The 24,731-nt window shown below is 45.9% G+C and overlaps 1 protein-coding gene across 2 annotated transcripts; it reads right to left on the bottom strand.

Annotated features, from left to right (window-relative positions):
* Positions 1 to 1,883: 1,883 nt before the first annotated feature.
* CXHXorf38 (chromosome X CXorf38 homolog) lies at positions 1,884 to 24,418 on the bottom strand. 2 transcript variants are annotated; one of them, XM_078065029.1, is made up of 7 exons: positions 24,133 to 24,418; positions 23,846 to 23,980; positions 16,875 to 16,994; positions 15,135 to 15,284; positions 14,662 to 14,841; positions 4,576 to 4,738; positions 1,884 to 3,026 (listed from the first exon to the last, which is right to left on the bottom strand). In XM_078065029.1, exons 1-6 carry the CDS (start codon positions 24,346 to 24,348, stop codon positions 4,577 to 4,579), a joined length of 963 nt encoding a protein of 320 aa, XP_077921155.1. In that variant the 5' UTR covers positions 24,349 to 24,418; the 3' UTR covers positions 1,884 to 3,026; position 4,576. The 2 variants fall into 2 exon arrangements, with proteins under 2 accessions (XP_077921155.1, XP_077921154.1); XM_078065028.1 differs by lacking the exon at positions 16,875 to 16,994.
* Positions 24,419 to 24,731: the final 313 nt, after the last annotated feature.

Raw genomic sequence — 24,731 nt, 5'->3', positions numbered from 1 at the left:
TGCAGGTTGCAATCCCTTGGCACGGGAGCCACAGGGCTGCTCACGACAGGGCTTCCCTCCAAGTGTTCCAAGAGAGAGAAAGCCCAAGATGGAAGCCAGTCTTCTATAGCATCATCTGGGAAGTGACATACCATCACTCAGCTGTGTCCTATTGGCCACATGAACCAACCCCAGTACATTGTGGGAGGAAAATACAAGGATGGGAATACCAGGAGGCAGGGATCTTTGGGGGGCCATCTTGGAGGCTGGCTACCACATATGGTTCTGAAATAAAAATTCTCATGCCTTTCTGAAACTCAGTAGAAAGTAATAAAGCATGTCAAGTCATCACCCACCTTCCCCCAAGACGTCACAAAATGCTCAGTTTACAGTTTTGTGGTCATAACTAACATGCATATATCATGAAGCATGGGTTTGAGAAGAGGGAAAGAAGTCTCTGGAAGATAGTATTTTCATATTTTAGATAGTTCAGACTATAATGTAATAATAAAAACCAGTTCTTAAAGTTTTGAAATGAGCCATAACCTTTTATCAAGGTTTTTATTAAAACTTGAATTTTTCCCTTCACTATGTGAATAGAAATTAATATATTTTTAGATCTGTCTTACAACATGTATTTTGTAATTTGAGTATATTTCAATCAAAGGCAGGTAGGTTTCTAATTAACCTGGTAAGGGAAAAGTAGGTAATAATCCCTACTGATAATTCCCTATCACTCTACATTTATAATTTAGAGGGCAAAATGATTAGAAAAAAAATCCAAAAGATTCCAATGCCTCCAACTCTCAGGCAATGCTCCACTTACAGGATCTAATTTGTAGTATGCCCACCCAAGAGGTCTAACCCTTTGTTGCCTAGGATATTCATGTTTAAAGCCATATAAGTGATTAATACTTTAATAAAAATGAGCCTTTCAAGTCATTAGGGTAACAATCACTTCATAATCTCCCCAAACTCTCAAACACAATCCTTTCTGGCCTTGGCAGTTTAACCTGTTCACAGATCTCTTCTGCTACTTTATGAAGCCAATAACATTTTGAATTGGCAGAGCTATTTTTCCAGAAGTTTTTGTTACTGACACACTTTTGTTATTACCCAGAATTCGTGTTTTATTTTTTATTTTTATTTATTTATTTATTTATTTTAAGATTTTATTTGACAGAGAGACAGCAAGAGAGGGAACACAAGCAGGGGGAGTGGGAGAGGGAGAAGCAGGCTTCCTACGGAGCAGGGAGCCCGACGTGGGGCTCGATCCCAGGACCCTGGGCTCATGACCTGAGCCGAAGGCAGACGCCCAATGACTGAGCCACCCAGGTGCCCCAGAATTCGTGTTTTATACTGAGTTTTATAAGTAACGTCCTTCTCCTTAGGTCCTCTGAGTTCCCTGGCAAAGCACAGGCTAAAATGCAAAGAACTGCCTTACCTTTGCAACCCTAATGCCGAAACTTTTTCTCCTCTTATTCTTTCCACATATTGTGTCGCAGGGAGAGGCGGAGAGAGTAAATCATATTGCTGAATGAAAACCAGGCCCTCGGAGACAAAACAGCCCTGTGTGGAAAAGAGACCACTTCCTGGGCTTCTCTGGACCCTGACGCCTCCCAAGTGCCCCTGGAGGTGGAGCTGACACCTACAAAAATGGGAGGCTACAACCTATTCCAGGAAATGTGACATGTTAAGTCTTATAGTTTGAATTTGTATTGTTCATGTCTCTTGTCTTGAAATGAACAAACTGTAATTAAGAACTTTCAAAATACCAGGAGCACGTGTTTGTTGCACAAATTTCATATGGGATGAGGCCCAAAACAGAAAAGCCAGATTTCTGCTAACCAACCCCCTCGACCCGAATTCCTCTCCCAGAGGTAACCCAGCAAAGGAGGCTGGGAAAGGCACACAACTTTCCAGACCTTTTACTGAAAAAGACAAATAGTTTTACAGCATGCCATGCGTTGTTAAACATTCTGCTTTTACGTTTCGTGTGTGTTAGAGAGCATTCCATACTACTGCATTGCAGCATTACGACATTCTTCTTTACAGCTGCATAATGCTCTGTGGCATGGATGCGCTGGGATTTACCCAGTCGTCTCTTGATGCCCGGCGGCCAGCGCTGCTATGAGCACCCTTGTGTGCACATCCTGTGCCACGTGCACAGATCCGTAGAGGAGAGGCCCACAGGTTGACGTCCCCGTGCACACTCCATTTGCTTTAAAGCCCTCTCTGGACATGTCTTCCCTTTCTTCGATTTCAAGGTAATTAAATTGTTGCCAGTATAATGTTTTCTGCACAGTATCTTTCATTTATCAGAGCAGACAATAAATCCAGAGATGATGGCATGTATACCATTGTCCACATCTTATAAATCCTCACATCTGCATCCATTTCAGCGCCCGGCTGTGGCGGACACTTGATAAATGTTGGAGAGAGAAGGAGAAGCTAACTGGATACAGGGGGGATGAAACGAAAGTGTTCATAACCACAAGTTCCTAAAGCTAGAAATCAGGTCTTAACTTGGTTAGTGAATCAAGATTTAATTGGATCCCGCCTTCTAGATATACCTTACATCTAGAAGCTGGGAAACGTCTCGGCAAATTTCTTAGTTTGGGCATAGTTGCGAGATGAATGAAGATTCTTACTTTACTATGGAAGTCTTCTGAAGGAACGGCGTGAAGTGAACGGACAAAGAAAATGTACGATTCAAGACCAAATAGTTACAGGCACATTTGCATTCATCCGGGGTTTACAGCATTACATACGTGCATTTTAATGTAAAAACATACCAAATATACCCCCACCCCCTGCCCAGTGTCTACAGACCACGTCCTTGATGGGCAGCTGGACAAGTGAAGGATGGTTTCCTTTGGGCTTAGAGTGGAAGCACTTCCTCCAGGGAGCGGGGCAGGTGGCACTTCTGTCCCCGAAGGTCCAGAGGTGACCTGGCCCAGTTAAGTGCTGCTGGCTTTGAAAAGGAGCAGATGGAGGGGAGGGTGAGGCTGATCCCCTGGACCACTGCAAACGACTGGACAGGGGTTCTGCAGTTGAGGAAACAAACAGGACAAAGTCAGAAGTGGAAGACTCTTGGGGTAAAGCAATAGAGGCAGTCACAAATGAATTTGTCAATCTGTGCAAAGAGACTGATGCCTCTGAATTTCCATAAGAATGGTGACATTTCATCCTTAAATCTCATTAACAAAGGACCAGGCTTAGTTTAACAGTATGACACACATTCATGTGTAAGAATAAATTGTCGGTGGATCCTTCTGTCAACAAATAGCCACAGAGCACACGAGGGCTGGGCCCTGTGCTCGGCACTCGGAATATCTAGAACTGACCAGAAAGAGCTGCGATGGCCACGGGAGGTGACTTTTCCCAGGAGCACCACACACAAGCCAGCAACTGCGGAGCCTTCCCCGACGTCCCCATCTGTGATGCTGGCTTGGGCCCTCTGCCTGCTTTGGTCAGTCAAGTCACTGTGCTCTCCGGTGCCCCCTGACCAGCCTGGGCCCACCTCCTCGCCCTCCTGCCCCGGCCTCCCAGAAACGGGGAGCAACAGTTCTGTACTAACTGGAAAAGGCTAGGAAATGGCCTTTCAGGGGATTTGTTTTCTTGCCTTCTTCCAAAAAGGAAGGATTTATATCTCAACATTTATATCACAGCCCACCCCTTGGGCATCCTCGTAAATGAGACTTTCAGGAATGGGTGTGGGGAGAGGGCTTGGGTGCCGGGGGGCAGAGAACTCTGTGTGACCCTTCACACAGGCCGGGCCAAACACAGACCTTACTGTGTGAGGCACCTTTAAGTTTAGGACCAGAAAAGAATCTCACCTTCTGAATAGCAAAACAAAACAAAAACAAAAACCCCAAACCTCAAGGCCCCAAAATCAAAACAAACAAATAAAACAAAAAAACCCCTGGATGCTAGCAAGTTTTGACACAGCAATATCTAATATTTTTTGGGCGGTTACAGATAACATGACACCAAGCTTATGAATATTAAAAAAAATATATATTCCCAAAGAGTCAAAGGAAGTCCAGGAAAGACAACAAAAATTCCTTTTTGTTTGGGCGGGGTACTCTGGTGTTTCCTTTTGCATAGAAAAGAAGAGCTGAGTTTGAAGCCGTACTGACCTTCACATAACACGCCTGATTTTTGTCAAAGGGCACCCTAAAACCTAATTTTCTTTATTTGAAGGGAAAACCGTGAAACATCAGAGACAGTCATTTTAACAAGTTTTTCTTATGGAAATGAACAAGTTGCTAAGAGCTAGGCATCAGTGGCATCGTTTTAGGGTTGACAGGCCTTTGATTAAGTTAGAAAGTTGATTTACTTAAGACTAGACCAGTGACTTCAGGTATATTGGACTAAACAAAGCTGACAGGGAGATTATGTTGAATTATTTCACAGATGTGAGAACCATCAATTAGAGCACAAAGCTCAGTGTCCTTTCTTTCAAATAATAAGGACACAGGGAAACTTCAGGTTAGACTAAATTGTGTGTTCATCATGGCCTTATATAAGAGAACAAGCATCAAGGTGATGAGGTTATTCAGTCCTTACTTATCTTCATATGCGGAAACTTACCTCAGGCCTTCCCTTCAGGTTTCTGGGCCCCAGGTTCCTCGGAATCTGGTTTTTGCTGCTGTAGATGGAGGCTGTCTAGCTTCTGCAGATCTTCTGTAAGACCATTTCTAAGATCCTTGTTGCTTCTCAGAAATTCTTTCACCACTTGCAGTCGATTTAAGATCTGCAAGAGGAAACCATACAATGTACGGCTTAGATCATTTTACAGCAGGCTTGTAATTCAGATGGAAAACTTACTAGGTCCGAGACCGGCTCCTGCTCATGTGTCCGCCAATAGATGGTTTTGGGACCACACAAGGGGGTGTTTGTCTCCTCCAATTTTTTTGCTTATTTTTTTTTAAAAAAAGATTTATTTATTTATTTGATAGAGAGAGAGAGTGAACACAAGTACGGGGAGTCGCAGGCAGAGGGAGAAGCAGGCTTGCCACTGAGCAAGAAGCCTGACGCGGGACTCGATCCCAGGACCCTGAGATCATGACCTGAGCTCAACCGACTGAGCCACCCAGGCATCCCAAATTTTTTTGCTTTTAAGGGCTAATATCCAAAAGAGATAAAGAACTCGTACAACTGAACAGCCAAAAACCTCCAAATAATCCAATTAAAAAATGGACAAAGGACCTGAATAGACATTTTTCCAAAGAAGATGTATGATTGGCCAACAGATACATGAAAAGGTGCTTGACATCGCTCATCATTAGGGAAACACAAATCAAAACCATAATGAGATCTCACCACATGCCTGTTAGAATGGCCATCATCAAAAAGACAAGAGATAACGAACGTTGGAGAGGATGTGGAGGAAACGGAACCCCTGTGAGCTGTTGGTGGGGATGTAAATTAGTGCAGCCAGTATGGAGAACAGTATGGAGGTTCCTCAAAAAATTAAAAATAGAGCTACCCTATGATCCAGCAGTTCCACGTCTGGGAACATATCTAAAGGAAATGAAAGCACTAGGTCAAAGAGATTATCTGCACCCCTGTGTTCATACGCAGCATTATTTATAATAGCCAAGACATGGAGACAACCTAAGCAACCACTGATAGATGAATGGGTAATAGGCGTGGTATATATATACAATGAGATATTCAGCCATCTACAAGAAGGAAATTCCGCCATTTGTGATAATGTGTGTGGACCTTGAGGGCATTATGCTAAGTGAAAGAAGTCAGAGAAAGACAAATACTGTATGATCTCATTTATATGTGGAATCTTAAAAAAAAAAAAAAAAAGCCCCCCAAAACAAAGTCATAGAAGAAGAGATCAGACTTGTGGTTACCAGAGGCAGAGGGTAGGCGGAGGAGGAATGGGAAGAAGGTGGTCAAAAGGTACAAACTTTAGTTATAAGATAAGTAAGTACTAGGTATGGAACGTACAACAGGATGACTACAGCTAACACTGCTTGTGATACACAGTTGTTAAGACAGTAAATCCCAAGTGGTCGCATCTCTTAAAAGATTTTTTTTTTTTGTACCTAGATGAGCTGATGGATGTTAATTAAACTTACTGTGGTGATCATTTCACAATATATGTAGGTCGACTCATCATGCCGTACACCCTAAACTTATGCAATGTCAATTACATCTCAATAAAGATGGAAACAATTTTAAAAATTCTTTTTTGCTTTAAAACCTCCTACATTTGTAGGAAAGGGCTATATATCTATCTCTATCTCTATATGTGTATGTACACACATATTTGCATACATATATATGTATATATAAAAACAAGGGGCACCTGGGTGGCTCATTCAGTTGGGCAGCTGACTCTTGATTTTGGTTCAGATCATGAGCTCAGGGTTGTGGGATTGAGCCCCTTGATGGGCTCTGCTCTCAGTGGGGAGTCTTGCTTGAGATTCTCTCCTTCCCTCTCCCTCTGCCCCTCCCCACTGCTCATGCTCGCTCTCTCTTTCAAATAAATAAATAAAATCTTAAAAAAAAATAAAATAACATGAAGCCCTTTCACTTGGCATTTGTACCTGCACATTTATTACTATTACATATATGTATACACTTATTACTATTAAATATTTATAAAATATTCATATGTTTAATAGTAGTAAGTGTACAGGTACAAAATTCAAAATGAACACATGGGAACAAAGTAAAAATCCAGTTTGACACAGTCAAAACAAATTTTTTAAATTAAGAATGGGGAAGACTTATGCACATTTATAGGTAAAGGGAGAAGAGGAAATAGAGGTGGAAAAACTGAAAGTACTAGAAAACTTATGGAATGTAGTCAGACAGACTTGGATTTTGAAGCCCAGCTTTACCACTTAACCAGCTGTGTAACTCTGGGCCAGACACCCGATCTCTCTGAGCTTCCTTGCACGTATGCAAATGAAAGATGGTGATACCAACACCACCTAGGATTCTCATGAGGACTAGAAATAATCTACTCCAAGTGCTTAGCGTTATGTCCGGTATATCCCTTGCTTTCTATGTTCATTCCACAAATATTTATCCAGAGCTAGTCTATTACGAGCCATGCACTGCTCCAGGCAAAAGAGGCTTAGCGCCTCCATTCTCCCAAACTCTTGGGCTTGTCTTGCACGTGTCTCTGTGCCCCTTCTCACCACCCTATGTCTCCACTTCCACCCTGGTCTGAACCTGGTACGGGCAGCAGTCTCCTCCTGGGTCTCCCCGCTCCCGTCCTACGGCTGCCATGTCAGGAGGAAGAGCCTCCGCCCTTCCAGTAGCTCACGGGTCACAAGGACTTGCTTCCTCCACCTTCCTTTCTCTATCGTCCTCACCCACTTTTCTTTCTCTACCCCCACACCAGCTGCCCTGCTCAACCTGCTGTGCTCCCTGCCTGAAGGCCCTTCCTCCAGATATGCGCCTGGCTAATCCTCCACGAGGCCCCCCTGACCACCAGAACACAACCTGCTACTCGGCCCCCCTCTGCTAACTCCTGATCCCCCACACCGTGCTCCACATAGCACTTCTTCTAATGCTAACGAGCGTCATTTACTTACTACGTTGACTGTTGACTGTCTCCCCCTACAGGGGTCTTTGGCACAGGCTCTGTAACTATTTCTGAAATGTAATAAATGAAAGGTCATTTCGACCCTTTCCCCGACTGCTGCAGGTACGTTCTGTCCCTGCCTCTGCTGCTCAAGGTTCCCAGGGGTGAGACAGTTCCCTCACCAGGGTTTAAGAAATCAGTAATGATTTTAAAGAATGCACAAATTCCTTACATGTTTTTCAGCCCCTTACTGCACTTGCCGTGCTTTAGCTGAATGGTTAAATCCACTGGATCCTAACAGAGCACTGAGGGCTGGCAGGGCGACATGGAGGGGTCTTGGGCGGCGGCCGGAGCCTGCTGCGGATGGGCCCGTGGTGGACACAGTCCACACATGTCCCAGGGGGCCTGAGCAGCTGCTGCTCCCACGTGGCTCTGGAGCAGAATGCATTTCACAATCACAGTTCTACAGGCAGAGTGTATTTTAATGGGAACCCCTTTTCATAATGCGAGATATCACTGAGGCTCGTCACCTGAACAGAACAGGATGGAGGTGATGAGCTCTGTTTGCTATGTGGTCCCTGGCACCCCTATGCTCTGTGATGCGCTGCCAGAAACTGGCACCGTAAATTACCACCACGAACCATTTCTTCTCAACGTGGCTTTCCAATGTTAGCCATGCTGTTTTCACAAACACCTACTATAAGCATGGTGTTTCTAAATTCCTGGATGCCTGGTTCTTCATCTTTTAGCATCTCAGATGAGAAGGCACCTTACCGTTGATAGTGTCTTACAATAAATCTGCAGTGGTGTTTTTTGTTTGTTTCTTTCTTAGAAGTAACTGGATTCATGGTGTCTTACAGTTGATGGCACTTTAGATTCACTGAAATTTGCTTTATTAAATCCTCTGACTTTGGAGACTAACGCTAAAGAACATGGATGCCCATATATGGTACCGAACTTTCAAAAGAGAGCAGTTCCACACGTTGTGGAAAGCCAACCTTCAACTTCTTCGCGATAACATGCTAGTCAATCCTAACTTACATTTTGATCAATTGAAATATCAAGAGAGATGCCATGGCCTACTGAACAGAAAGCATGAAAAATGAGAATTTATCAGTTCTATCTAGAGACTCCGGGGACCCAGAGGACAAGCCCACTCACCCCAATTTCCTGTCTGTGAAACAGAGATAATGAGGGTTCAAAATTTACAGTAGCTAGCTCCTTGGTGAGACAGGAGCTGCAGGGCTGCATGCGGAAAGGCACAGGACCAGAGCAGCGAGACCCCCGGGGCCAGCCCTCACTCGCCAGCCATGTGGCCTGGAGTCTGTCAGCACCTGTCCTTGCGGTTGCTGCCTCGCATGGAAAGCTGGGGGATCTGGTCCCTGCCAGGTTCCCTGACAGCTTCTAACTTACATAGACTCCTGGCTTGAGTGCGCCGCTATGGATGCATTTTGTTGTTTGTTACACAAACAGAAAAAAGAACTACACCTCCCTCAAGAGAGAAGACGGAGCTACTGACACCTCTGGGGCCTTAAGCCTGACCTGGTTGTGTCTTCTGTTCCACGCGGCCTTTTTTTTTTTTTTAAGATTTTATTTATTTATTTGAGAGAGTGTGTGAGAGAGACAGCGAGAGAGCACGAGCAGGGGGGAGGTGTAGAGGGAGAGGGAGAAGCAGACTCCCCGCCAAGCAGGGAGCCCAATGTAGGGCCCAATCCCAGGACCCTGGGATCATGACCCGAGCCGAAGGCAGACGCTTAACCAACTGAGCCACCCAGGTGCCCCTGTTCCACACGGCTTCTGATGGAAGCAGCAGAAACAAAACTGGGGCTGGTTCTAATGGTATTTTAAAATAAAGTCAGATAAAACACACGGATTTAAAGAATAGAAGACACAACCATCTTTTTCATCACTGTAAACGCCTATGGTGTGCTGGGGTGGGAGCATCCAAAAACCAGTGGTTCTCAGTTCTGCTAAAGGAGCTCACCAAGTTGAATGAAGCAGCTAGGTCAAGGTCAAAATGGTTAACAGAGGCCTATGGAGCAGTGAGGGGCATGGCTTAATGAATGAAACACACATGTTGTATTAAATAAACACTGTTTAAAGAGGTAACCAGCAAAACTACTTTCCTTGGAGACAAGGTAGAATGGAGAGGTAAAATGATTCGCCCAAGATTTCCTAGTGATCTAGAACTCTAATCCAGCAAGTACTGGAATATGTCTGAACTTTACTAGAGAAGGGGTTGGTCCAAGATGTTGGAGGAGTAGGAGACCTAAATTTCGTCTGGTCCCAGGAATTCAGCTAGATAGGGATCAAACCATTCTATCAAATCAAATCAAACCATTCTGAACACCTATGAACTCAACTGGAGATCGAAGAAAAGAATAGCACAACTCTCTGAACAGAAAAGCGACCACTTTCTGGAAGGTAGGACGTGCGGAGAAGTGAATCCGAGGCGATATTCAGGAGGATAGATGGCGGGGGAGGGGGCCTCTGTCGGCCGCTTCTGGCAAGTGACAGAGCCGCGGAGCACAAAATCGGAACTTTTAGAAGTCGGCTCCGCTGAGGGACGTCACTCTGGTGGCTAAGCGGGGGGTGGAACCCTCGCGGGACAGTGTGGTCTCAGGACCCTCGGGGTCACAGAAAGACCGGGGGTGCCTGAGTGCGGCAGAGCTCCCAGGGATCGGAGCGGGGAGGCCGGCTGCAGAGACGGAGCTGAGGCGCGGGCTCTCAGCTCTGGGTTGTCATAAACCGTGATCCGGGGCACAGTCGGGCACTGCTCCTCCAGCAGGGACCCAACAAGTGGCAGATCCAGGGAGACTCACCTTCCTCCCCTGGGAGGAGCGGCGCAGGAGAGCACCACAGGGATCTGCTGGGTTTGGAGACTCCACACGGGGTCGGGTGCCAGAGACAGAAACGCTCGGTCACAGGCCGGGTGAGCACGGAGTACGGCCGGAGACCGGGGAGACAGGAGTGACTGACTGCTTTTCTCTGGGGCTCACTGAGGAGCAGGGCCCCGAGTTCTTGGCTCCTCCGGAGCGGAGATTGTGAGGCCGCCATTTTCACTCTCGGCCTCCAAAGCCCTGCGGAAAGCTTGCTGGGAACAAAAGCTCTGGAGAGCAAATCTGAGCAGATTACTTAGCCCAGACTGGCAAGGGCGGGGCAATTCCGCCTCCGGCAAAGACATTTGGGAACCACGGCAACAGGCCCCTCCCCCAGAAGATCAGTGAGAACAGCCAGCCAAGACCAAGTTTACCGATCAACGAGAACTACAAAACCCCAGCACTAGGGGGGCTTTTTTCCCATGATGCTTTAGTCTTTCAAAGTTAATTTTTAAAATTTTCTTTCTTTTTTTCTTTTTCTATTTTTTTAGTTGAATATTTCTTCTTTCCTTTTCAACCAACATCTTATGAATTCCTTTTTAAAATCTTTTTTAATTTTCATTTTTACAGTCATATTACATCCCTTCATCGTATTTACCCTTATTTTTGTATATATATAAGTTTTTGTTTCTTTAAAATTTTGGGACGCAGTTCCTTCTAACAGACCAAAATATACCCTAAATCTAGTGTATGGCTCTGTTCTATTCACCGGCCTGATCACATTCTCTCTTTTTTTTTTTTAATTTTTTAATTTTTTAAAAAAAATTTTTAAGCAACTTCTTATCAATTCCTTTTTTAAAATCTTTTTTAATTTTCATTTTTACAGTCATATTCCATTCCTTCATATTTACCCTTATTTTTGTGTGTACTTTTTTCTTTAAAATTTTGAGAGGCAGTTTCTTCTAACAGACCAAAATACACCCCAAATCTAGTGTGTGCCCCTGTTCTATTCACCTGTCTGATCATATTCTTTTTTTTCTTTTCTTTTCCCCCTGGTTTTGGGTCTCCTATGATTTGTTTAGTGTATATTTTTCTGGGGTTGTTGTTACCCTTTTAGCATCTTATTCTCTCATTCATCTATTCTTCTCTGGACAAAATGACAAAATGGAAAAACTCACCTCAAAAAAAAATAACAAGAGGCAGTACCAACTGCCAGGGACCTAATCAATATGGACATTAGTAAGATGTCAGAACTAGAGTTCAGAATGACGATTATAAAGATACTAGCTGGGCTTGAAAAAAGCATAGAAGACACAAGAGAATCCCTTTCTGGAGAAATAAAAGAACTAAAATCTAACCAAGTCAAAATCATAAAGGCTATTAATGAGGGGCAATCAAAAATGGAGGCTCTAACTGCTAGGATAAATGAGACAGAAGAGAGAATTAGTGATATAGAAGACAAAATGATATAGAATAAAGAAGCTGGGAGAAAGAGAAATAAACAACTACTGGATCACGAGGGCAGAATTCGAGACATAAGTGATACCATAAGACGAAACAATATTAGAATAATTGGGATCCCAGAAGAAGAAGAAAGAGAGAGGGGGGCAGAAGGTATATTGGAGGAAATTATTGCAGAGAATTTCCCTACTTTGGGGAAGGAAACAGGCATTAAAATCCAGGAGGCACAGAGAACCCCCCTCAAAATCAATAAAAATAGGTCAACACCCCAACATCTAATAGTAAAACTTACAAATCTCAGAGACAAAGAGAAAATCCTGAAAGCAGCTTGGGACAAGAGGTCTATAACTTATAACAGCAGAAACATTAGATTGGCAGCAGACCTATCCATAGAGACCTGGCAGGCCAAAAAGGACTGGCATGATATATTCAGGGTACTAAACGAGAAAAATACGAGCCAAGAATACTATATCCAGCTAGGCTGTCATTGAAAATAGGAGAGACAAAAAGCTTCCAGAACAAACAAAAACTAAAAGAATCTGTGAACACCAAACCAGCCCTACAAGAAATATTGAAAGGGGTCCTCTAAGCAAAGAGAGAGCCTAAAAGTAACAAAGACCAGAAAGGAACACAGACAATATACAGTAACAGTCACCTTACAGGCAATACAATGGCACTAAATTCATATCCTTCAGTAGTTACCCTGAATGTAAATGGGCTAAATGCCCCAATCAAAAGACACAGGCTATCAGATTGGATTAAAAAGTAAGACCCATCGATATGCTGTCTGCAAGAGACTCATTTTAGACCCAAAGACACCCCCAGATTGAAAGTGAGGGGGTGGAAAACCATTTACCACGCTAATGGACATCAAAAGAAAGTTGGGTGGCAATCCTTATATCAGACAAATTAGATTTTAAACCAAAGACTGTAATAAGAGATGAGGAAGGACACTATATCGTACTTAAAGGGTCTATCCAACAAGAAGATCTAACAATTGTAAATATTTATGCCCCTAACATGGGAGCAGCCAATTATACAAGCCAATTAATAACAAAGGCAAAGAAACACATCAACAGTAATAGTAGAGGACTTTAATACTCCCCTCACTGAAATGGACAGATCATGTAAGCTAAAGATCAACAAGGAAATAAGGGCTTTAAATGACAGACTGGGCCAGATGGACTTCAGAAATATATTCAGAACATTCCATCCCAAAGCAACAGAATACACATGTTCTCTAGTGCACATGGAACATTCTCCAGAATAGATCACATCCTGGGACACAAATCAGGTGTCAACTGGTACCAAAAGATTGGGATCATTCCCTGCATATTTTTGGACCACAATGCTTTGAAACTGGAACTCAATCACAAGAGGAAAGTCGGAAAGAACTCAAATACATGGAGGCTAAAGAGCATCCTACTAAAGAATGAATGGGTCAACCAGGAAATTAAAGAAGAATTTAAAAAATTCATGGAAACAAATGAAAATGAAAACATAATTGTTCAAAATCTTTGGGATGCAGCAAAGGCGGTCCTAAGAGGGAAGTATATAGCAATACAAGCCTTTTTCAAGAAACAAGAAAGGTCTCAAATATACAACCTAACCCTACACCTAAAGGAGCTGGAGAAAAAACAGCAAATAAAGCCTAAACCCAGCAGGAGAAGATAAATAATAAAGATCAGAGCAGAAATCAATGAAATAGAAACCAAAAGAACAGTAGAACAGATCAATGACACTAGGAGCTGTTTCTTTGAAAGAATTAATAAGATTGATAAACCCCTGGCCAGACTTATCAGAAAGAAAAGAGAAAGGACCCAAATAAATAAAATCATGAATGAACTTTACTAGAATACAATTCTACTACTGTTTGCTTTTTTTATACCTTGCATGTAACAAAGGGGATTCATTTGTCCTGTATTCCCTAGCAGGACTTAAGACCATCATCAGCCTGCCTGTGTCCTAAGCTGGAAACCTTGTTGATCCTTTAACCCCTCCTTCCCCATGTTCTTCCAGCCCCATGCCGCACTCCAAGTAATCTAAGCAGCCACTAAGAGCCACCAGCTCTGCCCAAGTAATGCCTGCAGAATCCGGCCCCTCCGCTGCACCTCTAGTTTCTATCCTTTTTCCATTCTCACACGGCTGTGACAGCCTCTTGCTAGTCTCCTGCTAGTTTCCAGCCTCCAACTACCATGAGTTAACTTTCTAAAAGCCACATCGGATCGATTCGATTTACTCTTTCTTGCTTAAAAACACCTGTTGGCTCCCCACTGCTTTTTGGGAACAAGGCCCAAGCCCCTTGGAGCAGCATAGCAAACCTTTCAAAACACGGCTCCAAGCTCACGGGACCCTCCCTCCTACGCTTGCCTTGTCACTGCTCCGGCCCCGCTATTCTTTCATACCTCTGCAAGTGCTGCTCCTTCGGCCAACAACAGCCTTCTGTTCTTGCCAGTTTGCCACACGCTTGTGTGATTCTGCTAGTCCTGGCTCAACGGCATCTTCTCGGCAAAGTCTTTTTTTTGCAATCCCCCCTGACCTGCCGAGAACCTCCTGAGCCTTTGTTTGGAATCCTGCTGTAGCCCTTACCACGTTGGTCCACTCTGTGCACACATTAGGCACTCAACTGTTTGCTGATTGAGTGAAAATATTTGTGGAGAGGTAATATTGGTCTGTGCCAAAAGCATACTCATTTCTGGAAACGATCTGACTTCTCAATCAGAAACATAGCTGGCAGTCTGTTAAAATGAGCGACTCTTCCTCCCTGACGCCTTTCTTTGTTTTGTTTACTCACATAAAGCATATGATACCTTTTTCTTTTCTTTTTTTTTTTTTTTTTACCTCTTCAGGCAACACGTCTTGTTCTTGTGCTTGAAGATAGATCTCTCGAAGTTTTTCCTTTAGTAATTCCATTTCTATTTCGTTGACTTGGCTCTCACTCAGGTAAACTCCTGTTTCATATTCACACCCATCTCGCTGATCTTCGGCGGGGATGTGAACAGCCCAGTCAGATGTCAGCAGCTGTTGGATTACCGAACAGATGTGTGAATGATGGAATGGAAAAGATGCTCCACTGGGTTGCTCAAAGAACTTGTAACTAAACACCTTTGACTGGATCCACTTTAGCAACATCCTATGGCCACAGAAAAGCTTCTCAAGCCCAGCACAATTATGGATTTCATATCAACATTTTCCCCCCTGCTTACATTCTAAAATTTCATTTAAATCTAACAAACTTCAACTTTTAATGAGTGGCTGCAGTTGTCTTTTCCCCCTTAATTCTTTATGCCAGAACTGTTAAATCTGATTTTTACCTGTTCTATTCTGGTGTATGTTGCCACAATCTCTGGAATATTCTTGAATTCATTCAGGAAATTTTGGATCTTCATCTGAAAATCTCGAAGCCACAGAGAAGACACTTTCATCTCTGAAGAATGCATGATTTCGTTACGACACTTAATCACCTACCGAAAGGCCAAAGAGGATAGAAGGTTTCAAAGTCAAATGACGGGATAAACAGAGATTTTGTAGTTCTGAAGAAAAATTACAGAGGCGCCTGGGTGGCTCAGTTGGTTAAGTGTCTGCTTGGGCTCAGGTCATGATCCCGGGGTCCTGGGATCGAGCCCCACACCGGGCTCCCTGCTCAGTAGGGGGGGGTCTGCTTCTCCCTCTCCCTGCCGCTCCCCCTGCTTGTACTCGTTCTCTCTCTCTCTTCCTCTCAAATAAATAAAATCTTTAAAAAAAAGAGCTATGCCACATGACATATGTCAAATGGAATAAAAAAAAGAAAAGAAAAACTGCAGAAAGGCTTTGTTAATTACAAAATGCACAAGCGTGGCCTATAGGTGCTACCAGGGCTTGAGGGGATGTTCGACCGCTTGCTACTTGGGAGTCATTGGAATAAGAAATACAATCAAGCCTACAACTACTGTTAGCTCTTGAAATCTTGTGACTGGCTGGTTAACTCTTACACAATCCCTCAAATCTCTTAACTTAAAACCACCTGCTAAAGAGCAAGAGTATTGGTTTCTGGCTCTCGGTACACCCAAAGGCTGAAGCAGACAATACAAAAATCCTTTAAATATTGTTGGAGCTCCAGGAAGCTGGGTCAAGGGGTTAAATATATATCATGGGGCTTGAACTCACGACCCCAAGACAAAGACCTGAGCCGAAATCAAGAGTCGGACGTTTAACCGACTGAGCCACCCAGGCGCCCCATGTCTCATATATTAATATATAATTCACATAAAGTCTTTGACATTCTTGGTTAAAAGGGGTCAACTTGGTACTGTGACAGTTTTTGCCTCTGCTGATACCAAGCAAGATTCTCAGTCCTTTCAGCTGCTGCCATGCCAGTAAAATACACATGCATTTTCTCTGCATGTTATATATAATCCAGATATGTTATATACTCTCTCTGATGACTCTCAGAGTAATAAATGTGCAAGAGCTGTTCTCTGGTGAAACAGAGAAAGTCTAAATCCCCCAGAGGAAATCTGACAAGCATCGTGATCTATTCTGACATTGTCCATTAGTGTTTATATTTCCTTCAGTTCTGTGTACCTTGGTCTTGCAATTGTCTAGCCAAAGAGATGCAGAAGGTCAGGATTCAGATGCTGGCATATGATGGACAGAGTGATGCACTGCTTTTCTATTTTTTTTTTTTTTTTAATATAGAAGATTACTTTGCTTCTGTTTATGGCATACCAGGGAAGAGAAATTTGTGATTTATCTATTTTAGTAGCAAACAGTATAAGATCAAGGTGCTGGGAAACCTCAGTGAGGGAGAACTAAGGGGTCAATCTCCCGCCTGCATTTGCATGGGGCTTCTCGGACATATAGAAGGCGCGTGCACCGTGAGTCCCGCTAGCCCACTTAGTGACGCCAACCTTGAACCAAAGCTTAACATTCCTTGCACACCACTGTTTTGGGGCCAGCCTGTGTGCTATGTATGCACGGCTGCTTTGGCACCACAGGGTGCGTCTCTCAGCTGGTCTTCACAGTACTGACCCGACTGACCCTCACTGTATGGTTTTAAATCCGCCGGCTCTTACCTCTGTGACTTTCTTTCGATCAACCGTGAAGTGATCGCAGGAATTGATGAGACTTAAAAGAGCAACGGCATCACATTCCTCGGGGCTGGTTTTGTCTGCCAGTCCTCGGGGCATGAAGGCCTACGGTAGGGGACGCACAAGGGACACCTGAGTCTCCTCCAACCCTAGGAGCTAGAGGGGCAGGTGTCATTTGCCCGCTTCCCAAATGATGACTGAAATTCTCTTACTGAGGTTTCGAGGTCGAGCCTTGTGAGTCCAAAATGTAAGTTCCGGAACTGGTGTCAGAGCTAAGCCTTGGCCAAGGGTCGTAACTGAAGGGCTGCTCTGCCTGTCCCCTCTGCTATCGGAAATACTTAAACACTCAACAGGACTGGTTTCCTGTCCTTTCCTAATGGTGTAGAAGCAGGCCGCACGGGTAGGAAGCACTGAAGTTTCAGTGGCTGAGTTGTGGAGAAGATTTGAAATTTAAAAATAATAGTTACTCCCAAATGGGCACTTTAAAGATGACTTAAGCAAGGGGCGCCTGGGTGGCTCAGTCGTTAAGCATCTGCCTTCGGCTCAGGTCATGATCCCAGGGTCCCGGGATGGAGCCCCGTGTCGGGCTCCCTGCTCCACAGGGAGCCTGCTTCTCCCTCTGCCTCTGCTGCTCCCCCTGCTTGTGCGTTCTCAAATAAATAAATAAAATCTTTTTAAAAAAAATAAAGATGACTCGAGCAAGTTCGTGTGGTAGCATAAAGTTAAGAGCCTGGGCTTTGCAGTGTGACACAGCTGGGTTCAAATCCCAGGTCTGCCACTTGCCAACTGTGTGACCCTGGGCAAGTTACTTACCCTCAGATTCCTCATCAGTAAGTAGAGGATAAGTGTCCTCATCCACCTCGAAGGACATCGTGAGAATTAAATGAGTTAATGCTGGGGATGCACTTGCACGGTGCCTGGCACATGGTAAACCAATAGGCCGTAAATGTTGGCAATTATTATGTTGATGGTGCAAGGTGAGCATGACCTCCCCAGGAGTTACAGATGAATCCTAGGGTTTGAGATGCTCAATATATCAGAAGGGCCTTGTTCTAGCATGATCTTGCCTTTTGTAGGATTTTAAGGCAGGGACCCCCAAAATGGTGTCACAAGGCTTGGGTATGTTTCTTTCCTGAAATAGTCCCAAATTTACACCTGAATGCAAAAACTTTACCAAGCTCGGAAGCTCACCAGTACATTCCTGCCAAGGGACTAGAAAAGATGACATATGAAGATTGCTTGCAATAAGAATTCTAAAGAGACCTGTTCCCTTGAAAAGAAACACACCTCAGCAGGCAAGCATCCACAATGCTCCCTACAGTGCTGCTTGTAATGGTATTCCAAAAGGGGCTGTGGTCAGGGCTCACACACCCCAAGGAGAGTCAGGGCTACGTTCCTCACAGCGGTGGAATCCTCCGCTGGAGCCTCTCATAATTAAAAAGAACTTTGTAGGGGCACCTGGGGGGCTCAGTCGGTTGGGCGTCTGCCTTTGGCTCAGGTCATGATCTCAGGGTCCTCAGATCGAGTCCCATATCGGGTTCCCTGCTCAGCGGGGCGTCTGCTTCTCCCTCTCCCTCTGCCCCACCCCCTCGTGCTCTCTTGTGCACTCTCTCTCAAATAAATAAAATCTTAAAAAAAAAGAACTTTGTAAGCATGAATGGCCCGTATCAGAAGGTACAGTAGCCAGTACCATCACTCTTTCTATGTCTTAACAACCACGGACATGCTGAGCCTCTGAAAGTCTATGATGCATGCTATGATTTTTTTTAAAAAATTTTATTTACTTATTTATTTAGAGAGAGCACACCAGCAGGGGGAGGGGCAGAAGGAGAGGGAGAGAGAGAATCCCAAGCAGACTCAGCACTGAGCACGGAGCCCGACGCGGGGTTCAATCAAATGACCCCGAGATCATGACCTGAGCCAAAATCAAGAATCGGAGGCCCAACCGACTGAGCCACCCAGGCGCCCATGGATGCTATGATGTTAACACACAAGTTAACTCCTGTATCACAGCCAAACTAGTGCAACGAAACTGAAGGAAAAAAAATTTACTTCAGCTCCTGCTGGGAGGATGATCCCAAAGTTAGAGGGGTCTTAGGTGCCGCAAAACCAGGCATAGTTTTTCTTTTCCATGACAAGGTATGTCCTGCACCTGGCCTTTTCTCACCAATATAGACCTGTTTTTTCCACACTCACATTTCATTCTCGCAATTATTCCCTTTCTTCCGAACTAGAAGCCGACAGGGAGGCTCTGCTGCCTCCTTGCCACGGAAAGGAGTTTCTTAAAATGGTATCATGTGCCACTGTGTTCCAGATGTCAAACGCACAGCAGTGGGAAACGTATGTTACTGGGTCCCATTACCCTCTCCTGCCTCTTCAGTGAGTAGGAGGAGATGAGGCTGCAGAAACAAACAGGGGCCAGATCACGCTGGGCCTTACTGGCCCTGGAAAGGAGTTTGGAGTTTATTCTAAGGACATCAGGGGGCACTTGGGTGGCTCAGTTGTTAAGCGTCTGCCTTTGGCTCAGGTGGTCCTGGGATCAAGCCCCGCATCTGGCTCCCTGCTCTTTGGGAAGCCTGCTTCTCCCTCTCCCACTCCCCCTGCTTGTGTTCCCTCTCTCTCTCTCTCTCTGTGTCTCTGTCAAATAAATAAATAAAATCTTAAGAAAAAAAATTTTTAAAAAAGGACATCAGGAAGCCAGCCAAGGGTTTTACGCAAGGGAAGCTAACTTAAAACTAAATCTAATTCCCCCTTGAAGACCACACATCCTGCTGTGTGGAGAACCGACCAGAAGCGACCAGAGGCAACCAGAGCAGCGGCACAGGTGGCCGGGTGGGAGGCTGTCACCAGAGGCCAGGCAGGAGGCAGAGAGAAGGAATCCAAAACTGGTTTGCAGGTGTAAACAAGGGGGCGGTGAGCAGGAGAGATGAAGCGAGGGTGGTTGTAGGTCGTGGCTGCTGGGGCACAGCCGTGGGTTTGGGGAGTAGAGATGATGAATACTGCTTGAGAAATAAACTCAAAAGTGGGGGCGGTGAGCAGGAGAGATGAAGCGAGGGTGGTTGTAGGTCGTGGCTGCTGGGGCACAGCCGTGGGTTTGGGGAGTAGAGATGATGAATCCTGCTTGAGAAATAAACTCAAAAGTGCCCAGGCGGGAATAAGGAAAGGGGTGGAGCACGCACCTGGAGAGGGGCACCTGGAGCTCAGAAGAGAGGGCAGGACTGGAGGGACAAATTGGGGAGCCATCAGCATGAGTGTAGTATTTAATGGTCAATTCCACGGGCCGGAGCAGTGTGGCCAGAGCAGAAGAGGGGGACAGAAGAGGCCTGAGAAAGGCCGGCCGAAGACGGGAAGGAGGCTGAAGAGGAGGAGCCCGTGTGGGGATAATGACGTCACAAAGCCACGGGTGTTTCAAGAAGAGGGGCCAGTCATGCCAAATGCCTGAGAGGAAGGAAGAGAAGGCTGGAGAACTGAAGGTCACGCATGCCCAACACGACAGACGCGGTGGGCTGGCAGGGGCAGAAGCCAGGCTGGAATGGGTTGAAGAGTCACCGACAGCTGAGGAAGAGAAAGCAGGCATAAAACCCTTTCTGAGAAGCTCCACTGGGTATGGGTATGGGAGGCAGATACAGAAATGGGGAGAGAGCTGGAGGGAATGGCTCAAGGGAAGCTTTTCTTTCTGTTTAAATTTTATTTTCCAAATATTTATTCAAGGGTTTTTTTTTAAAACGGCTTTATTGAGATATAATCTACATACCATATAATTCACCCCTTTGAAGCATACAGTTTTTTTTTTTTAAGATTTTATTTATTTGAGAGAGAGAGAGAGAGCGTGTGCGTATGAGCAGGGGGAGGGGCAGAGGGAGAAGCAGACTCCCCGCTGAGCAGGGAGCCCCATGTGGGACTCGATCCCAGGACCCTGGGATCATGACCTGAGCCGAAGGCAGACGCTTAACTGACTGAGCCACCCAGGCACCCCTGAAGCATACAGTTCTTTGGGACAAAGCGAATGTATCTTGAGGGCACTGTGTTCGGTGAAACAAGTCAAACAGAGAAAGACAAATACTGTATGATCTCACTTCTCTGTGGAATCTAAAACAAAATGAAACAAAACCTCAAGCTCATAGATACTGAGAACAGATCACTGGTTGTCAGAGGTGGGGGTGGGCAAAATGGGTGAAGGGAGTCGAAAGGTACAAACTTCCAATTACAAAATACGTAAGTCCTGGGGATGTAATGTACAGCACAGTGACTATAGTTAATAATACTGTATTGCATATTTGAAAGCTGCTGAAACAGATCTTAAAAATTCTCATCACAAGAAAAAAACTTTTTGTAACTATGTATAGTGATGTGGCATCATTTCTCAATACATACTCATATCAAACCTTTATGATGTACATCTAAAACTGATACAATGTTATATGTCAGTTATACCTCAGTAAAAAAAAATGTACAGTTCAGTAGTTTTGAGTATATTCACAGGGTTCTGCCACCATCACCAGTCGATTTTAGAACATGTTCATCACCCCAAAAAGAAGCTCTCTACCTCCATTAGCTATTATCTCCCTCTTAGCCCCAGGCCCTGGCAACCACTCATCTCTGTCTCTATAGATCTGCCCATTCTGGATATTTCATAGAAATGGAATCATATAATATATGACTGGCTTCTTTCACTTAGCATAATGTTTTCAAGGTTCATCCAATGTCCTAGCATGTATTAGTACTTCATTCCCTTTTTTTTTTAAAGATTTTATTTATTTGAGAGAGCGAGAACATGAGCAGGGGGAGGGGCAGAGGGAGAAGCAGACTCCTGCTGAGCAGGGAGCCTGATATGGGGGCTTGATCCCAGGACCCTGAGATCATGACCTGAGACAAAAGCAGCCGCTTCACCAACTGAGCCACCCAGGTGCCCTCCTTTTTTTTTTTTTTTTTTAAGATTTTTATTTATTTTAGAGGGGGGGCAGAGGGAGAGGGAGAGAGAATCCCAGGCAGACTCCCTGCTGGGCTCAGAGCCGGATGCAGGGCTCGATCCCAGCACCCTGAGATCACCACCTGAGCCGAAATCAAGAGTCAGACGCCCAACCGACTGAGCCACCCAGGCTCCCCAGTTCATTCCTTCTCATGGCTAAATGACATCTCATTGTATGGACAGGCCACATTTTGCTCATCCATTCATCGGCTGATGGACATTTATGTTGTTTGCACCTTTTGGCTGTCATGAATAGTGCTGCTATGAACACTCATGCAGCACAGGTTCTTGTGCGGATGTGTATTTTCATTTCATTGGGTACAAACCTAGAAGTGGAACTGCTAGGTCATATAGTAACCCTGTGTTTAATCTTGTCTTTAAAAAAAAAAAAAAAACTGAATAAACCGAGGCGATATTAAAGCTATCTGTATGGTGATGGGAATAAGCTGCGAGGGAGACAGAGTGGATACCTGAGGCCTGAAAGTCTGTGGGCAGGTGGGAGGGGATACGGTCCGACCTACAAGTGGAGGGCCAAGGTGGTAAGAAGAGAGACACCCTTCCTCCTCTGTGGCAGAAGGAAGAAGATGGTGCACGTGGAGGTAGGTTCGCAGGTCTGGTAAAAAGATGAGGAAGCATGTATGTGGGGGCATGCATCAACTGCAGGGAAAATGCATGGAGTCAGCAGCTGGGAGTGAGGGTGGAGGAATCGGAGCTTGGCGAGGGAAAGACAGCAACAGCTGTCCCCAGGAACAGGAGCCCTCTACAGAGCCGCGGCCAGACCACTGGGGCACAGGATCAAGAACTAAGAGTGAAACCAGTCAGTTCCCTTGTGAGATTCTTCCCCTGAGCACAAGTAGGTGATGGTGTCATCAGGGTTGCCGCTGGGCCGTGCAAGTTCAGAGAAAGGAGGAAAAAAAGGAGGATGTGGTTGGAAAACATAAACACCGGGGTTGGACTAGAAGGTCTGTGGGTGACAGCAGCAAAAAGGGGCATGGGCAGGGGACATGGGCTTCGAGAGGATTCTAAGGGTATGAAAGCAGCAACGAAGACCAAACAGGTGAGGGACAGTCACAGTAAAGGGCAGAATTTTAAGTTTCTTTCTTTTGTAGGTAAAAGTAAGAGCTGGCAATTCTATGGTGGCAACAACAACAAAAACAAAAAAAATTGGGATGAGGGTGTAGATGCGGTGGGTTTATGGGTCCACGATAGCCACGAGTCTGTGGCCACTGATCAAGTCCAACTTCCTCATTTTTGAGGTTTAGGGAACAGAGGCTGGCCTAAGGTCACACAACAGCAGCAGAGCTGGGACTCTGATCCCTGCTTCCAAGGCACCAACCCTGTGCCTGTTGCTAATCAGCATGTAGACGGACTACAAAAGTTAATGTGTGTTAGGAGGTGACTTTGCCTTGCCCTACCCCTTACTGGGCTTCTGGAAAACATTAAAAAAAAAAAAAAATCCCCAACTGGCCCAGCTGGCAAGTCAGAGTGGCAAGATCTAAAAGCCTTCTATCTGGCTGCCCACTCCACCCGACCTCCCCAAAGTTTTATTCCTTACCTGGCCACTTAAAGTCCTTTCTGTTTTAGCCCTAACTTCCCTTGGCTTCCTCTGCCATCCTGATGGCACCCTACAGCCAAAATGAACTACTCAGGGAGCCTACACTCAAAAACGCCTTATGTGTTTCTCCCTCTGGGCCTGTGCTCATGATGCTCGCTCTACATCTTGGGTCAGCGTCTCTTGTTGAAATCTTTGCTACAACTGTCCAAGCAGGGGTAGCAAACTTAAATGCCTTGTTAGAAGAAAGAAGCAAGCTTCTACTTCGCTAAGCTAGATCGGATCCAGACAGCAGCTCTGAACCGCCTGGACACTAGACCCTAGATCAAACACCCATTCCTCTCTTTCCATCTTTGCATCTGTTTATGCGGCTCCGCGCTCCAGGTGACCGGCTACCTGGTGGGTCACCTCCTACCCTCCTGAGCAGGTGCTTACCTTGGCCACCTCCCAGGCGTCGACGGGCCAGCGGCCCGGCCGGCAGTTTCCCCAGTGGACGTCTCCATTCCTGTTGGTGTGGTGTTTCAAAATCTCCCGTTTCCACTCTGCGCAAACCTGACACTGAGGCTGAAACTACAGGGGGCGGGGGTAAGAAGGGGCCCGGGGGGGAGGGGCGGCGTCTTGGGCAAGTGAGCCCGGAGCGTTGCGGTCCGCCCCGCCCCAGGAAGGGCTCGGGACCCTACGCTCGGGGACCGGGACGGGGGACGCGGGGGCCAGGGGCTCACCTGGCGGGCGCGCGGGCTACACCGAGAGCCGCTGCGGCAGGCGGCGCGGGGGCCCAGGCTGGGGGCGGCGGCGAGCAAGCCGCGGTGGAAGGCGAGCACCTCGCGGGCGACGAAGCCCTGCAGGCAGCCGCGCAGCAGCAGCAGGCAGTGGCCCGCCTTCACCCAGTTCTTGTACTCCGCGCAGTTGAGGCGCGCGGCCAATTCTGACAGCACCATGTCCCGCTCGGGCCCGGGAGAGTACGGGACCACGGGCGAGAAGCGGGGCGAGCGGCAGTGCGCAAGCGCGAACGTCTGGGCGGTGCCGCCGGCCCCGCCCGGAGCCCGCCCCTACGTGCAGGGCGAAGGGCGGGGCCAGAGCTCTCCGCGCTGCGCCCTGGATCCTGGGGCGGAGCCTTCTGGCTTCAAGGGTACGCCTGCCCCACCCGTGTTAGGTGACAGCAGATGTGTAATTCCTTTATCCCGTGCTTGCCCGGAGAGCTTGTACCTGAAACTCTTAACGCCCTCTTGTCTGTTCCCCCAAACTGAGACCCTGCCAGTCCCCGATTCGACTCCCTCTCCTGCTGTGTGCTCTTTTATTGTAAAAATACAGAAGATGCTCA

This window comes from Halichoerus grypus, chromosome X, assembly GCF_964656455.1.
Source record: "Halichoerus grypus chromosome X, mHalGry1.hap1.1, whole genome shotgun sequence".
NCBI classification, from domain to species: Eukaryota; Metazoa; Chordata; class Mammalia; order Carnivora; family Phocidae; genus Halichoerus; species Halichoerus grypus.
This window is presented reverse-complemented; position numbering and strand designations above follow the sequence as displayed.

Excerpts from the sequence above, each read along its gene's own strand:
- CXHXorf38 (XM_078065029.1), bottom strand. The coding sequence starts at position 24,348 with ATGGTGCTGTCAGAATTGGCCGCGCGCCTCAACTGCGCGGAGTACAAG. Across the intron at positions 16,995-23,845 it reads ACGCCTGGGAGGTGGCCAAG|GCCTTCATGCCCCGAGGACT; the intron begins GTAAGCACCTGC and ends CCCCTACCGTAG. Across the intron at positions 15,285-16,874 it reads ATCGAAAGAAAGTCACAGAG|GTGATTAAGTGTCGTAACGA; the intron begins GTAAGAGCCGGC and ends GCCTTTCGGTAG.